Source organism: Stenella coeruleoalba, assembly GCF_951394435.1.
Source record: "Stenella coeruleoalba genome assembly, chromosome: 5".
Taxonomy (NCBI): domain Eukaryota; kingdom Metazoa; phylum Chordata; class Mammalia; order Artiodactyla; family Delphinidae; genus Stenella; species Stenella coeruleoalba.
This window is the reverse complement of record NC_137150.1, coordinates 83,678,572-83,692,063: the sequence shown is the minus strand read 5'-3', so window position 1 is coordinate 83,692,063 and position 13,492 is coordinate 83,678,572. Positions and strand designations below refer to the sequence as shown.

General features: G+C 34.3%; 2 protein-coding genes across 19 annotated transcripts in view; one reads left to right on the top strand and one right to left on the bottom strand.

Moving 5' to 3' along the window:
* The window catches only part of ZBTB20 (zinc finger and BTB domain containing 20), an 812,397-nt gene that overhangs the window by 681,087 nt on the left and 117,818 nt on the right, over nucleotides 1-13,492 (bottom strand). The gene's annotated exons all lie outside the window — the stretch shown is intronic.
* Nucleotides 4,525-5,306, top strand: LOC307187340 (large ribosomal subunit protein uL6-like). The gene is made up of 2 exons (XM_079923289.1): nucleotides 4,525-4,588; nucleotides 4,678-5,306. The coding sequence occupies exons 1-2, from the start codon at nucleotides 4,543-4,545 to the stop codon at nucleotides 5,208-5,210; spliced, it is 579 nt and encodes a 192-aa protein (XP_079779415.1). The 5' UTR covers nucleotides 4,525-4,542; the 3' UTR covers nucleotides 5,211-5,306.

Genomic DNA, 13,492 nt, shown 5'->3' with positions numbered 1-13,492 from the left:
GATGAAAGAAATTAAAGATGGTACAAATAGATGGCTAAATATACCATGTTCTTGGATTGGAAGAATCAACATTGTGAAAATGACTCTACTACCCAGAGCAATCTACAAATTCAATGCAATCCCTATCAAACTACCACTGGCATTTTTCACAGAACTAGAACAAAAAATTTCACAATTTGTATGGAAACACAAAAGACACCAAATAGCCAAAGCAATCTTGAGAAAGAAAAATGGAGCTGGAGGAATCAGGCTCCCTGGTTTCAGACTATACTACAAAGCTACAGTAATCAAGACAGTATGGTATTGGCACCAAAACAGAAAGATAGATCAATGGAACAGGATAGAAAGCCCAGAGATAAACCCATGCACATATGGTCACCTTATATTTGATAAAGGAGGCAAGAATATACAATGGAGAAAAGATAGCTCTTCAATAAGTCATGCTGGGAAAACTGGACAGGTACATGTAAAAGTATGAAATTAGAACACTCCCTAACACCATATACAAAAATAAGCTCAAAATGGATTAAAGACCTAACTGTAAGGTCAGACACTATTAAACTCTTAGAGGAAAACATAGGCAGAACACTCCAGGACATAAATCACAGCAAGATCCTTTTTGACCCACCTCCTAGAGAAATGGAAATAAAAACAAAAATAAACAAATGGGACCTAATGAAACTTAAAACCTTTTGCAGAGCAAAGGAAAACATAAACAAGACGAAAAGACAACCCTCAGAATGGGAGAAAATATTTGCCAATGAAGCAACTGACAAAAGATTAATCTCCAAAATTTACAAGCAGCTCATGCTGCTCAATATCAAAAGAACAAACAATCCAATCCAAAAATGGGCAGAAGACCTAAATAGACATTTCTCCAAAGAAGACATACAGATGGCCAACAAACACATGAAAGAATGCTCAACATCATTAATCATTAGAAAAATGCAAATCAAAACTACAATGTGATATCATCTCACACTGGTCAGAATGGTCATCATCAAAAAATCTACAAACAATAAATGCTGGAGAGGGTGTGGAGAAAAGGGAACCCTCTGTTGGTGGGAATGTAAATTGCTACAGCCACTATGGAGAACAGTATGGAGTTTCCTTAAAAAACTAAAAATAGAACTACCATTTGACCCAGCAATCTCACTACTGGGCATATACCCTGCAAAAACCATAATTCAAAAAGAGTCATGTACCACAATGTTCATTGCAGCTCTGTTTACAATAGCCAGGACATGGAACCAACCTAGGTGTCCATCGACAGTTGAATGGATAAAAAAGATGTGGCACATATATACAAAGAAACGAAATTGAGTTATTTGTAGTGAGGTGGATGGACCTAGAGTCTGTCATAGAGAGTGAAGTAAGTCAGAAAGAGAAAAACAAATACCATATACTAACACATATATATGGAATCTAAAAATAAATGTTCATGAAGAACCTAGGGGCAAGACGGGAATAAAGACGCAGACCTACTAGAGAATGGACTTGAGGATATGGGGAGGGGAAAGGTAAGCTGGGACAAAGTGAGAGAGTGGCATGGACATATATACACTACCAAACGTAAAATAGATAGCTAGTGGGAAGCAGGTGCATAGCACAGGGAGATCAGCTCTGTGCTTTGTGACCACCTAGAGGGGTGGGATAGGGAGGGTGGGAGGGAGGGGGATGCAAGAGGGAAGAGATATGGGGATATATGTATATGTATACTGATTCACTTTGCTATAAAGGAGAAACTAACACACCATTTTCAAGCAATTATACTCCAAAAAAGATGTTAAAAAAAAAAAAAAAACTTACCTATTGGTTAATCCCATCTTTCCCCTCAAGACATACCTCCTGATAGGTGTCTTGGGAAAACAGTCTCACAAATTAAGTCACACTGGATATTAAAAGAGTAAAGCATGTACATCACATCTCTTTTGCGTATTAGTAAGTCATTCTATTTGAAAGGAACTGGTTGCTAATGCCGGGAATTTTAACTGTATAGTTAGCTGTTTTGAAAGAAATTTTAAGAAGAACCTCCTCATACACTTCAATCACAACAGCAAGGGGTTAAAAATTCCACATAAAACGTGCCTTTATATGCCTTGACATTATTATTTTTAAACAAACAGCATGCTGCATATTTATTCACTTAGGAAATACAATTATATCTAATTACGATTGCTAGTAGTAGTAGTTACTGTTCGTAGCTACTGTTACTAAAAGGGACTATATTGATTTAAAAGTATAAAAGTTTGCCTTATTGTTTGATGTTATTATGAAGGTTTACTTCAGATACAAAATTTAGCACAGGACTGTTTTTTAATTGGAAATGCATGATTCTCACAATAATAGGAGTAAAATAAAATCAGACATATTTAAATATATCAAAAAAAATGATTCATTGAATCACATAATCAAAATTGTACCTATTGAGGAAAACACAGATTATTTAATGCAATTCTTATAGGAAAAAATAATTTAATATCTGTGAACTTAGGTTTTCTCCCCTGTAAAATGAAGGGTTTAAATCAGAATAAGTTCTGTGTTTGCTCCCAGGCTTGATACCTATGTGAATATTTTGCATAAATATTTCCCGATTCTCCTATGACATGAAATTTTACAGATTCTGCAATATCATAATGAAGGAGTCTGCATTAATAGTTGAAACCTCTTCTATATTCGTGTCACCAATGTTAACAATGCCTAACCCAAAGTAATTGGCATAATAAATTTAAGTGGATAGATTGAAGATTGTATAAACAGAAAAACACACTGATGTAAAGGAATGTTACAAAGTCAGGGATATATCTCAATATCCAGAGACATTTAATGAGAGACATGGAAGACACAGGAATGAGTATTTTTACAGATTTCAAGCTTCAATGGGAAGCTTAAGAAATAACTAATGTTTAGTTTGGGGGTCAAGGCAAGATATTTTAAAATGGAGAAAATTGAAGTAAGTTAAATAAGGTCCATTCTCACTAGGACTATTTATGACGATTCTCCCTCATCCACTTTCTGCTGTTCACTGTACTATGCTTACTGACAATCTATCCCAAATAACTCCTGGTAGTCTGAAATCATTTCATCATTAATATATAAATGTCTCACTTCAATTGTACGAATCTCAGATCTCATCTCACCAAAGTTTTCTGAAAGTTAATTGTTCTTCACCTAGTAACTTTAGAACTCAATTTCCTCATCCGTAGAACAATAATACCTAATCATAGAGTTATTGTGACAATGAGATAGACTCAATGCATGTTGTATTTTCATTTATTTATCTTCCAATCCACTATCATTATCCTTCTACTTGAGGTCAATCCCTCCACTTGTATACTTGATTTTTATACCCTCCTAAAATCTCTGAGACTTTGCTCTATCAATTATCACTTCTCTCCCCTTATCTTCAGTGTCTTCTTTACTGGCTCCTTATTTTTCAGAACATGTAAATCACCTTCATCCTAATGCAAATCCCCTTGACCTGTGCCTCCCTTTAGCAAAATCTCTCCCTTCTTTTCTCACTTCTGTTCATTGATTAGGTAAACAAAAAAATTTAAAGAATTTATTTTTCAATGTGAAAAACACATGTGGGTTTATAAAAAGAAAAATATAGAAAATAAAAAGCAAAAATAACAAGAGCAAAAAAAAAAAATCCCCAAACCAAAACAATAACAACAAAAAACACCTGTTGTCAAACACAGGCATTTCTTTACAGGTGTAATGTATAGTCACTATAACTAAAATGGACCCTTTAACTAAAGTTTCAATTCTAGTTTTTCGACCTAATAAACCTATATGTCATTTCTCCCCAAAAGGCTCATAAATGTAGTGCAACCCCTATTAGAAGTCCAATGAAATTGAAAGTTGGGCAGGAGGTGTAGGGGAGTGGGGGGCAGGGACCATGATTAAGTTATTCTAAAGTTATTATGGAAGAAATTACTGGATGAAAATAGTCAATAATTTTATAAAATGAAAAAATAATAAAAGGGGACTCTCATTAACAGGTTTAAACTGTAATTGTAAAAGCCACAATTGTTAAAATAGCATAGTCCAAGTAAAGAATACAGAAACTGAAAGAACTGAAGAGAAAAAATAGAAAGGCTGGAAATGGAATAGAAAGGCATGAAACAAACCCATTTGTAAATTAAGTATTTAGCATATGATAAATAATGCATTTCAAATCAACGGGGAAAACATAGATTTTTCAATTGATGGTGCTGGGACAACTGGTTAAATATTTAGAACAGAGTAAATTTAGAGCCTATCTCACACTGTATATCAAAATAAAATTCCAGATGGTTTAAAGAGTTATATGTAAACAATGAAACCATAAAAGAACTAGAAGCAAATATAGGAAGATTTTTAATCTAAGTGGGAGAGGTCTTTCTAAGCATAAGAGCGAAGGCAGAAGCCATTAGGAAAATATAGCAGGTTTTTTAAAAAATAGTAGATTTGAACGTATAAAAAATGAAAAGTTCTATATAGCAAAAACAAACAACATTAAAAGTCAAATAATAGCTCTTTGCCGCATCTACTGCGAGAATGAAGAACATTCTCAGCAATCAGACTGTCGACATTCCAGAAAATGGTACGAGACTTGGTGCTTGCATTTTTCTTACATCTTTACTACACGCTCTATACCTTGTTCCGAGACCTCACGAATACGTTCTCTCCTAGTAGACATTACTCTGAAGGGACGCACAGTTATTGTGAAGGGCCCCAGAGGCACCCTGCGGAGGGACTTTAATCACATAAATGTAGAACTCAGTATCCTTGGGAAGAAAAAGAAGAGGCTCCGGGTTGACAAATGGTGGGGGAATAGGAAGGAACTGGCCACTGTTCGCACTATCTGTAGTCATGTACAGAACATGATCAAGGGTGTTACACTGGGCTTCCGTTACAAGATGAGGTCTGTGTATGCTCACTTCCCCATCAACGTTGTTATTCAGGAGAATGGTTCTCTTGTTGAAATCCGAATTTTTTTGGGTGAAAAATACATCCGCAGGGTTCGGATGAGGCCAGGTGTTGCTTGTTCAGTATCTCAAGCCCAGAAAGATGAGTTGATTCTTGAAGGAAATGACATTGAACTTGTGTCAAATTCAGCTGCTTTGATTCAGCAAGCCACAACAGTAAAAAACAAGGATATCAGAAAAATTTTGGATGGTATCTATGTTTCTAAAAAAGGAACAGTTCAGCAGGCTGATGAATAAGATCTGAGTGATCCAGTTACAGAAACCGCAAGAGGCCAGGCTCATATGTGATATTTTAAAAATGAATAAAAGCTCTTTTGACTTGGAAAAAAAAAAGTCAAATAATAAATTCTGAAAAAACTATTTGCAACATGTGACAGAATACCATGTAGCAATATTTTTAAAGTCCTGTGAAAATAATTAAAAATCTTTGAAAAAATGATCAGTGTATGCTATTAAATGAAGAAAATGTTACAAAACAGTATATATGTTATGATCCCAACTTTGTAACATATATGTTTGTTTGGGTATAATGGCTTCCAACACACAACATGTTTATAATCTCCATGCTTTTTCTCACGCAGTTCCCTCTGACCTAAGAGATATTCCCTCCCTCATCTAGTCATCTCCTATTCATTTTTCAAGGATCATTTCCTATATCTCCACAGACACCAAGAAGTTTTCACTGAATTTCCAGGCTGCAATAGGTGCCTTCCTTTGTTTACCAGTAGCATACTGTTGCATACCATCAAGTTATTATTACATATATTAATATCTGTGTGTGCATATATCATTTCACTCCTATGAGTGAAGTTCCTCAAGAGAAAGGACTATATTTACTTCTCTCTTATTCCCAGTGCCTATCACTATAACTAACATGTACCACACATTCGAAAAATATGATTTTGAAATATTGCTGAAATCTCTTTTAATCAGGATTATTCAAAAATAGAGCTAATGTCGGGCTTCCCTGGTGGCGCAGTGGTTGAGAGTCCGCCTGCCGATGCAGGGGACGCGGGTTCGTGCCCTGGTCTGGGAAGATCCCACATGCTGCGGAGCAGCTGGGCCCGTGAGCTATGGCCGCTGAGCCTGCGCGTCCGGAGCCTGTGCTCCACAACGAGAGAGGCCACAACAGTGAGAGGCCCGCATACAGCAAAAAAAAAAAAACAAAAAAACAAAAAAAAAACAAAAAAAAATAGAGCTAATGTCAATTGGGAGTCAAACAGTATAAGAAGGATCAAACAGTATAAAAAGGCTGAAAGAAAAAAAAAACTTATCTACTTAATGAGAGTTTATTCTGTCCTTCTTGCCAAGACAGACCAGAAGCTTCCTTCAGTATAGAACTCAATGATTCACCCTAGAGCACCTTCAGTACATATTGATCTTTTAAAAAATCTAAAGACATACACCACTTACAGACTGTGTCCCACAATTTATCACTTAATCTTTATTGTTATTTAATTATTTCTCATTTGTGAATACTTTCTCTCTCATCAGATGTTGACCTCTATTACAGGAAGAGACCATGCCCTATTCTAATTAGGTATCTTATTATGTATTTGGCTAAATAGCTTAGTATTTGAATAAACTTTCAATATATACTTATTTTATTTATAGCTTTGAATAATTTTCTATGTTTTTATATACATCTCTTCCTTATTCTCTAGGACAGGGCAAGTCAACTCCAATTTCCTTCCTTCTCCATCACCATTCAAAATGGGAGATATATACTGAGTAACACAGAAATACTCACACTTGCTGAGTAAACCTGCTATTATCTCATCAGAAGAACAGCTTCATCTGTGTTAACCTAGCTGTGCTAGGCCATGATCTTTCTAAATTTTCATGAATTAGTGAAGGTAATATTGCCTCATTTTTCTAATAAGGGGATATTAAATGACCTCATCTCTATTCAATAATAGGTCTTCTTGAGCTAAATCACGAGAGGGGGTACTAGTAAGAATTTTTTTGTTAGTCAAAACATTTTTCTACATATAAACTAGTATATGCAATGTCCCAAAACATACAGTACTACTTACTGCTAATGCCAATTTACTGCAACATTGCTTGATATATTCCAAAGTTTTCCAATAAGCTATTGACTTCCTATAGGTTAGAAATAAAATCATTATATTTAAATTATTAAATGCCAAGGAAGAAAGTAATCTTTTTCTCCTTCTTATGTCTTTGTTTTACAAAACTATTGTCTTACGGGACATGAAAACAACTAAAAACAAAAAATTATATGGTGTAGTTAATTGAAAAAATGCTTTTGCTGCACACAGAAATTGACACTAAGTGCTGTATTAGCAGGAAATCAGTGATTTTCAATTGACATTGCACAGGAAATCGTTTAGTGTCAATTGATATTAAATGGGTAAAATTGTACTGAATTAGTACAAAATGATTTGGTAGAAAGAAATGTGCTTCCATTAGGTGATTTGATATTAAGTGGGCTCAAATGTAATAAGTTTTAGAGGTCACTAGTCAACAAAAATTAGGGCATGGTATCCAACCCTGAATACATCAGACTGGTTGCTTTTAACATATTTATCAAAAGATAAGTTAGTGTCATACTATCAAGACAAAATTGTCTCCCTTTGAGCTTTCAAGAGAAGTGGGAAAATTCAATTGTTTTAAATGAGTTAAATTAACCAGTGGTAAGAATCATGACTTCTTGGGCCTATTTGGTGGTCCTAATCCTTTTAAAAATATATTTTATAGAATTTTTCATGTGAAATAAAAGGCAAAATAATAGCATGTTTTATGTAATAAGGTCCAGATTGAGTTCTTTCTATAAAACTGCTTTGACAGTAAGCACACAATAAATTATTGGTTGAATGAGTGATATGATTGGATATTATGAAGAAATCACTTTATAGGTCTTTAAAGAAACCTGTGATTTTTTTTTAAACCTGAGTAATGGGGAAAGGAAAGTATGTAGATGCAGGAGATATGGGGAGGGGGGAAGAGACAGGAGGAGATAAGTTATATAGTAGCTACAAGAAAGAACAAGTTGCTGGGCTTCCCTGGTGGCGCAGTAGCTGAGAGTCCGCCTGCCGATGCAGGGGACACGGGTTCGTGGCCCGGTCTGGGAAGATCCCACATGCTGCGGAGCGGCTGGGCCCGTGATGGCCCCTGAGCCTGCGCGTCCGAAGCCTGTGCTCCACAACGGGAGAGGCCACAACAGTGAGAGGCCCACGTACCGCAAAAACAAAACAAAACAAAAAAAGAACAAGTTGCATAAATATTTTAGAATATTTGCTAGGGATAGAAGTGCAGATGTTTGATGTATAAAAATCACATGTTATTCATCATACAAAAACAATTATGGGGTAAAAGACAAATACACAATATTCTTGAATAGCCAAAATAATCCTGAAAAAGAAGAATGAAGCTGGAGGACTCATATCTCCTGATGTCAAAACTTACTAAAAAGTTATAGTATTCAAAACAGTGTGGTAGAACATAAAGAAAGACATATAGAACCATAAAATAGACTAGAGTCCAGAAATAAATCCTCACATATTATGGCCACATGATTTTCATTAAGAGTGCCAAGACCATTCAATGGGAAAGACAGTCTTTTCAACAAATGGTGCTAGGAAAACTGGATATCCCTATACAAAAGAATGAAATTGGACCCTTATCTAACACCATATACAAAAATTACTCAAAATGGATCCATGACCTAAATGCAAGACCTAAAATTATAAAACATTAGAAGAAAACATAGCATAAAAGCTTGACAACATTGAATTTAGCAATGGCTTCTTGGATATGACACCAAAGGCACACGCAACAAAAGAAAAAGTAGACAAATTGGACTTAATATATTTTTTTTAATCTGTGCATCAAAAGACACTATCAACAGTGTAAAAAAGGAACATATAGGAGTAAACATTTGCAAATCATACATCTGATAAGGGACTGATATCAAGAATACACAAAGAACATCTAAAACTCAACAACAACAAATAAACAAACACCCTGATTCAAAAATAGGCAAAACACTTGAACAGACATTTCTCAAAAGAAGATATACAAATAGCCAATTAACATATGAAAAGATGCTCAACATCACTAATTATTAGGGAAATACAAATCAAAACTACTATGAGATACTACCCCGTACTCATTAGGATGACTACTATCAAAACAAACAAAACAAAACAAAACCCTCCAGAAAATAACAAGTGTTGACGGGATGTGGAGAATGTAGAATGCTTGTACACAATTGGTGGGAATGTAAAATGTTACAGCCACTGTGGAAAACCACATGGCAGTTCCTCCAAAAGTTAAAAACAGAATTACCATATGATCCAGCAATTCTATTTCTGGGTATATACTAAAAACAATTGAAAGCCAGGTCTCAAAGAGGTATTTGTACACCCATGTTCATAATAGCATTATTCACAATAGCTAAAACATAGGAGAAACCCAAGTGTCCATGGATGGATGAATGAATAAGCAAAATGTAATATACACATACAGTGCAATATTAGCCTTAAAAAGGAGGGAAATTCTGACATATGCTACAACATGGGTGAACCTTGAGGATATTATGCTAAGTGAAATAAGCCAAGCAAAAAAAGACAAATACTGTATGATTCCACTTATTTGAGGTGCTTAGAGAAGTCAAAATCAGAGTCAGAAAGTAGAATGATGGTTTCCAGGGGATGGGGGGAGACAGGAGAATATGGAGTTTTTATTTAATGTGTATAGTTTCAATTTTTCAAAATCAAAAAAGTTCTTGAGATGAGTGGTGGTGATGGTTGCACAGCAATATAAGTGCCAGTTAAAAATGGTTGAAGATGGTAAATATTATATTAATTTTACCACAATAAAAATAAAAGGGGTAAAAATGGTGGGAGAGCTTTGTAACTTTTTACTTGCCCTTGCCCCTCCAAAAAAGAACAAACAAAAAATTGATGGGGAAATCACCCTTCTAGGCATTGGGCTAAAGAAATAGTATGACTTTCTTTTTCTAATTTGGCCAAGAGAATGAAAAAATAATCCTTTGAAAGAACTCTAATCCCTCAAAGAACTTATCATGAAGGTACAAAAAGTAAACCAAGAATATTCCCTAAGATTAGCAGGAAGCAATCCAAAATAAAACTCAGTTTCATCCCTGAAGGAATGAAATTAGTTTTACAATGAAGCGAGCGCTACATTCAGGACAATCTTTAAGAGACAGGGAAGTTACTAATTCAAATGGGTGATACAGAGAAAACTGATAGGATAATGATAATAAGTTATGATAATTATTATTTACTGAGCTCTTACTAATGACAAGCACAATATTCAGCATTCTTCATAAAATATCACAATTCTTTCCTTAACAATCTGATGAGATCCACCTAGTTTAGAAACAAAGACCATGAGATTAAGAAAACTGACCAAAGTCACAAACACAGAGTAGTGTAGTTGTTAAACCTACATCTATCCAAAGTCATGAATTTTAACTAAGTAAATAGGACTTTCAAAACTTAGATATAGTTGGTAGTTTAAAACAAAAATCCTCTTACAAAATACCTGAATCTAAACTATTCTAAAAAACAATTGGAGGTGAGACACATAAGAGCTAGCAGGCTTTGAGTAGAAGTATGAATATACTGGATGACTTAATCTGCGGTGGGAAGGGGTTTTAAGCAGTGATTGACAGGAGATTAGTATAAAAAACACATGACTGAACCTAGATATGGCTATTCCTTTAAATTTTGCTTTGAGTGCTATTTTTTAAATAAAAATAACTACTAGAAACATTTATTCTTTATTATTTTAATGTACAGAATTTCATTTTAATTTCTAAACAGTGCAAATGAGTTGAAAATTGTGATTAAATAATTAACTCAGTTATCCTAACCATATAAAATTTAGCCATATTCTAACAGTGAAGTTTCACACAGGTGCCACTACCATCTACGTAGTCACACATGACTAAGCTATAGTCAAATGTATAAAAAAGAAATAAGCAGCTTTTCAGGATTAAACTTCCAATCTAAAGCCTACATATGATGATAAATGTCACAGTTTCAAAGACCTACAAGGAAAATCTATACAAGTTTGAAGGGAGGTTAACCAATACACATTAATCCAAAATGCATTTGTGAAGAGAGGAAAGCAAGCACTCACAAACCAATCTTCAATGAAAAAGCTTGTTCCTTGAGTACATAATAACACCATAAAACACTAAAAGAGCACAAGAAGAAATACAACACAAGAAGAACACTGACTTGGCCTTATAGGGTTTAAAATCTAAACAGAAAGTTAAAAATTACAAACAAATAGATGAAACACAACCAGTCACATCAGTAAATATACTGCACATACTTAGTAAATTCCTAAGTATTCAAGAAAGTAAGAAGTGAAAATAACATGCATTACTTGTTTATTGGACTAAACTCATGCCAGGGAAGTTTTCTTAAGATACTTTTTGCTATATCAATCATATTTTTCCTTGAATTTTTATTATAAAATTGAAGGTATATTTTCCTGAAACAAGTTTATCTCTAAATATAAAGAATGTATCCAAACTTAGAGAAGTCACAAATTCCATAAAAAATATATGCTTTTATAAATTATTAACATTGTTGTGCTATATTCAATGGAAATGCTAAAAACACTGAAATTTAAATTATACTGTAGTTCTAAAAACTACTAAATACTTTGCTTAATATGTCTGCGATATGAAAGTGGCAAAATCCAAAAATTTAGCATTTTAGCTAATATTTTCAATAGTTTTTAACCAGTGCATGGAGTCTATATTTAATTCACACAATTTTTGCCCTTTTGTTTAATTTTTTCTCCTTCTTTACTGATGATTACTTGGCTCCTTCTCTAACATTATTATTAGATAATATCTCAGTGAACTGTTACTGTATCCTTAGATAGAAAGAGATAGTATCTCCAGTAAGGTCAATATGAGTCAACTGTGTGACATGAACATTTTTAAAAAATCAGATTAAATCTTAAACTGTGCTAACAGAATAACAGTATCTAGAATGAGAGAGATAACATTCCCACTCTCGTCAACAATGATCAGATGACATGATCAATGTTGTGATACAGAGTGACCCAGAACTACTATAATATTCAAAGAAAGGGGACAAAAATGGTGCAAGACTAGAATCCTAACAGACAAGAGATAGTTGAAAGAATCAAGGGAATTGCATGTTACTACTTACGGGATTGGGGGAATAACTAGAATAAGAAAGGTTTCAAATATTTGAAAACTTCATATTAGATTTACTCTGCATGGCCTCAAGGGATATACTAAAATAATGGGTTGAGAATACTAGATATAGATTTCAACTCAAAGTAAATAAGAACTTCTTAACATAAGACTTGCTCACACACAATATGATATCTCACCTGAGATATTAATGAGAATATGGAAACTGGAGGTGTCTGTTCACAATGTGGGGAGTTGGACTAGATTACCCTTAACAGCAATTTTACCATATGATTCTATGATTCTTCTCAAAGCAAAGAACTGAAATATTTAATCTTGCTGAGTCATGGATGTTTTTCTCATGGTGCCTGAAATCTGCAGTTATCAATTTACTATTGTCTGATTTTTATTAGCGAAATATTAAAAAGTTGTTCTTTTCCCATTTAATAAGTAGTCTGTGCAATGGTGATTGCTTTTCAAAAGCTGTTGTTGATTTTTTTATTTCTAAACATTTTTTATAGGAGTATAGTTGCTTTACAATGTTGTGTTAGTTTCTACAGTACAGCAAAGTGAATCAGCTATATGTATACATATATTCCCTCTTTTTTGGATTTCCTTCTCATTTAGGTCACCACAGAGAACTGAGTAGAGTTCCCTGTGCTATACAGTAGGTTTTCATTAGTTATCTATTTTATACATAGTATCAATAGTGTATATATGTCAATCCCAATCTCCCAATTTATCCCACCTCTCCCTCTTTCTCCCTTGGTATCCATATGTTGGTTCTCTATGTCTGCGTCTCTATTTCTGTTTTGTAAATAAGATCATCTATACCAATTTTTTCAGATTCCACATATATGCGTTAGCATACAAATATTTGTTTTTCTCTTTCTGACTTACTTCACTCTGTATGACAGTCTCTAGGTCCATCCACGTCTTCGATGATTTTTTACTTCAAGTAGTGTGGCCTGACAAAGTGCTAAATGACTCCCTGATTGAATCATTCAATCATTCATTCAGCAAATATTTATTCAGAGCCTGATATGTGCCAGAGACTGCAAGGTGGCAGACAAAAAGAGAGAACAAGATAGAGCCTCTGCTTACAATCTGTTGGAATAAGTAGACACACACACACAAATTGTCATTTTATAGAGTATTGGGTCTTATTCTAGAAGCATGTGCTCTGAGAGCATACTGAAATGATGTTTAACCTTCCCTGGAGAATCAGGCAAGACTTCACAGAGGAATTGATATTTGAGCTGGATTTTTAAAAAATTACTAGAATTTCACTAGGTAATAAGAGAAGAGAATGACATTTTAGGCAGAGGAAGCATCATGTTCTCTGAGG

What these genes read in the sequence shown, in the direction of transcription:
- LOC307187340 (XM_079923289.1), top strand. Translation starts at nt 4,543, where the DNA reads ATGAAGAACATTCTCAGCAATCAGACTGTCGACATTCCAGAAAATG. An exon ending in TGTCGACATTCCAGAAAATG is followed by an intron (nt 4,589 to 4,677) that starts GTACGAGACTTG and finishes GTTCTCTCCTAG; the next exon opens with TAGACATTACTCTGAAGGGA.